This window comes from Galeopterus variegatus, unplaced genomic scaffold (assembly GCF_000696425.1).
Source record: "Galeopterus variegatus unplaced genomic scaffold, G_variegatus-3.0.2 Scaffold3150, whole genome shotgun sequence".
Taxonomy (NCBI): Eukaryota; Metazoa; Chordata; class Mammalia; order Dermoptera; family Cynocephalidae; genus Galeopterus; species Galeopterus variegatus.
In genome coordinates this window covers 98,640-102,081 of record NW_007729261.1, presented here as the reverse complement: position 1 = coordinate 102,081, position 3,442 = coordinate 98,640, and the positions used below count along the sequence as shown (strand labels likewise).

Genomic DNA, 3,442 nt, shown 5'->3' with positions numbered 1-3,442 from the left:
GGATGTCACTTCTGCAGGCTGAGAGTCAGTCATTTTCCAGGAGCCCAGTCTGGATCCAGCATCTTGGAAGCCAGTTCAGACCTCTGGATAGCAGGATCAGCAGGCCTTGGCATGAATGGTTCCACCTGCGTTGGTTAAGAATGAAGACTCAAGCCAGACTCGCCAAATCTTAGCATTGACACTTACTAACTATATGACTTGGGTCAGGTACTTTACCTCTCTGTGCCTCAGTTTTCCTCAACTGTAAAATGGAGAGATTAGTGGTCTCATCTCACTGGGTGGTTAAGAGGATTGAATGAGTTTATACATGTATAAAATATAATAATATAAATGTATGTACACAAATAATTACCCATTTAAATACATGTAAAACATAATATAAATTAACAGCTATATTTTTAGTATATTTTATCCACATTTTGCATTAAGACATTATTTAATATAAAGCATTTATATGTACATGTAAATATAATTATTTATATTATTATTATTGTTATTGTTTTTATCATCTATATTATCTCCTTGAAAAGATAGGGAGACCATGGTTGGCTTTTCAACTTTTTTGCTTTCATCTGTTAAGTTGAACTAAGTTTGGTCTAAAGCCACCTTCATGCATATTTTAAATTTGGCCTAAAGGTTTCTCTGTACATAGTGAACTGTAACCGAACTTAACATGTAAATAGACTGTAACCTGACATGGGAGTATACTCTTGCAACAAGTAACTGAATCTCAGCCAATCATAGCAGCTGAACCTCACCTTCATGCATATTTTAAATTTGGCCTAAAGGTTTCTCTGTACATAGTGAACTGTAACCGAACTTAACATGTAAATAGACTGTAACCTAACATGGGAGTATACTCTTGCAACAAGTAACTGAATCTCAGCCAATCATAGCAGCTGAACCTCCAGCCAATCAGAGGCCAAAAGTTGCCAAAACATGACCACATAAGGCAAATGCCAACCACAGCCTATCAGGCTGTTTCCGTATGTCACTTCCTTTTTTCTGGCTATAAATACAGCCTAAACCTGTAGTGAGGTGGAGCTTTCTGAACCGATTTCGGTCTAGATTCTAGAATCATAATTAAAGCTAATTAAGAACTACAAAATTAGATTTGTTGTAATTTTGTCTTTAAACACATTTGGGTCTATAGGTGCGGAATCCCTGGTTAATACGGACTCTGCTGAAATATACTGAGCAAGGTTCAAGTTGGTTTAAAACTGATTCCATCGTTTGGAAGATTACAATCTACAGTGAATGCTATGGAAATATTATTTCTCAGATTCCTATAATGCTCCTCTTTCAGATCTCTTCATTTCAATTTCTGTAACAATTTTATTGTTTTCTTGTCCTATTTGAAAGGCTTTATCATCTCTGGAGCAAATAGCTTAAGATAGAAATGTGCCAAAATATATGTATTATTCATCATGTGGGTGTTTTCAGATGCTATTATTCCCAGTAACTCTTGATTCAGAGAAGTAGGGTGGTTGTGAAAAGAATAGCCAGTGTCTCTTTGACTTGTTTTGTTGAAACCAGAATAAGGTAGTTTTCCTCTTTCTTCAAAATCATCAACAATCCATAGATTAAGTGCTTACCCCCCATAAGCAAGAGTGCTTCCCATATAGCCATCGACATCAATGAAGAGGCTTCTACACTTACTCCTTCTACTTGGTGGTAGGTGTGACATGACACAAACTACCGCAAAACCCACTTCCTTTCCAGCAAATAAAAAACAACTGAGAACATGAATTTGCTGTCAGCTTTGAAGCCTGAAGGAGAGGAGTGTGTTGGTTTCTGGCAAACATGAAGTCAGAACTTTGGTATTTCTTTCTCTTCTGCTTCCAAATTGAAGTTCTAACAGGTAAGTGTAGGCTATTGAATATTTTTTATTAAGTTATAATTCAAGAGGACATTAAGAAAAATTAGAGGCAGAAAAACTAGGCACCAAATAGAACACACTTTTGTTTTTTGAAAGTAGGAACAACTTCAGAACAGTCCAAGCATGTGGCTAAGGGCACTGTGTCTCCCATGTCACTGTGGATGGCATTGAGTTTGCACTGCTGCCTTTGATACTGTTTTAAGATGAAAAAAATGTTTCATCAGACCATTAAAATTTTAAACTACCTGCTTGGAGTTACCTGTCAGTATATAAAATAGAAGAGTGGCTTACTGTTCATAGAGAAAGATGAAAGGCGAAATGATTTGTGTCAACAGAATCAAAATTAAATAGCCTGGCATTTGGGCTGGGAAGTCTTTCTGTGGTAGAAAATAAAATGGAAGGGCTTTGAAGAGAAGGATTTTGATTTTAATCTTATTTGGGTGTTCTATTGGCTGACATGCCCAGGCTTTCATGGAGTTTTTATTGACACTAGAGTCCCCCTAAGAGGCCAAGGAGGAATGGATGATGTAAAAATACTCTCTATTTGGGTGGTCTATTGGCTGACATGCCCAGGCTTTCATGGAGGTTTTATTGACACTAGAGTCCCCCTAAGAGGCCAAGGAGGAATGGATGATGTAAAAATACTCTCCAGCCCCTATAGACGTATAAAAAGATCATTCTTGAGTCCTTGATTCTTTCTCTTGGATTGAATGTATCTATAGGAACAATTTAAATAATGCTACCTACAATGTAAATTAGTATATGTGTTTCTGCTGCTTTTTATACTATTTCTGTATTGCTTTTATTTTCTCCTCAACTCTGAGTCCTATTCTTGAGGCTGGGAAAAATAAAGTGAAATTATGTTAAATAGGGAAAGTTCTGTTAGCACTAAAATTGAAGGCAAAACTTTCAGTAGGTATAATCCCATCTAGAAAAACATTTTTCAGTGGTACAAAGAAATAGACTTTACTTTTCTCTCCAAAATCTTAAAAATCCAAAATCAGATTGATCAAATGTTTTATGCTGGCTCAAGATGACTCAAATGCTCTTAAGTAAAGTGGAATGAAGAATGAGAAATTAGGATCTACTTTGTAACAAATACCAACGGTAGTTCTGGGCTATTTGCTTATTTAATTATTCCCTTTCTACAACCTAGTGAATAGCTTTGAAATTGATATTCATTCTTTCTTATTCATTCATGCGGCGCTGAACACTTGGCATGTAGGAGGTAGTGTGCTAACTGCTGCAGGTCCACTGATGAGCAAAAGTCGGTCAATCTCTGTTCTCCTAAGGCTAACTGAATGGTAGGGAGAGAGACATTAATCAGATAATCCCATAAGTTCATGATAATTACAGGCAAAACTCAGTTCTATGAGAGAATGTAACAAGGAGCCTGACTAGACTGGGTGAGTGCGGTGGTGGAATTGGGGAGCAGGGTTCATCGAAGTATTTTCTGTGGAAGTGCACTTGAGATCTGAAGGACAAATGGGAATCAATAGGGAAAATGGTATGAAGGTGGGGAAGAGCATTCCAGACCATGGAAAGAGCAAGTGCAAAGGTCCC

At 37.1% G+C, this 3,442-nt stretch overlaps 1 protein-coding gene across 1 annotated transcript in view; it reads left to right on the top strand.

The window, feature by feature from the left end:
• The first annotated feature begins 1,720 nt into the window (after positions 1 to 1,720).
• ICOS (inducible T-cell co-stimulator) overlaps positions 1,721 to 3,442 on the top strand; it is a 21,098-nt gene continuing 19,376 nt past the window's right edge. The window contains exon 1 of the mRNA XM_008584101.1: positions 1,721 to 1,861. Within this exon, the coding sequence (XP_008582323.1) occupies positions 1,804 to 1,861 (58 nt within the window). The 5' untranslated portion in view covers positions 1,721 to 1,803. The remainder of the gene's footprint in view (positions 1,862 to 3,442) is intronic.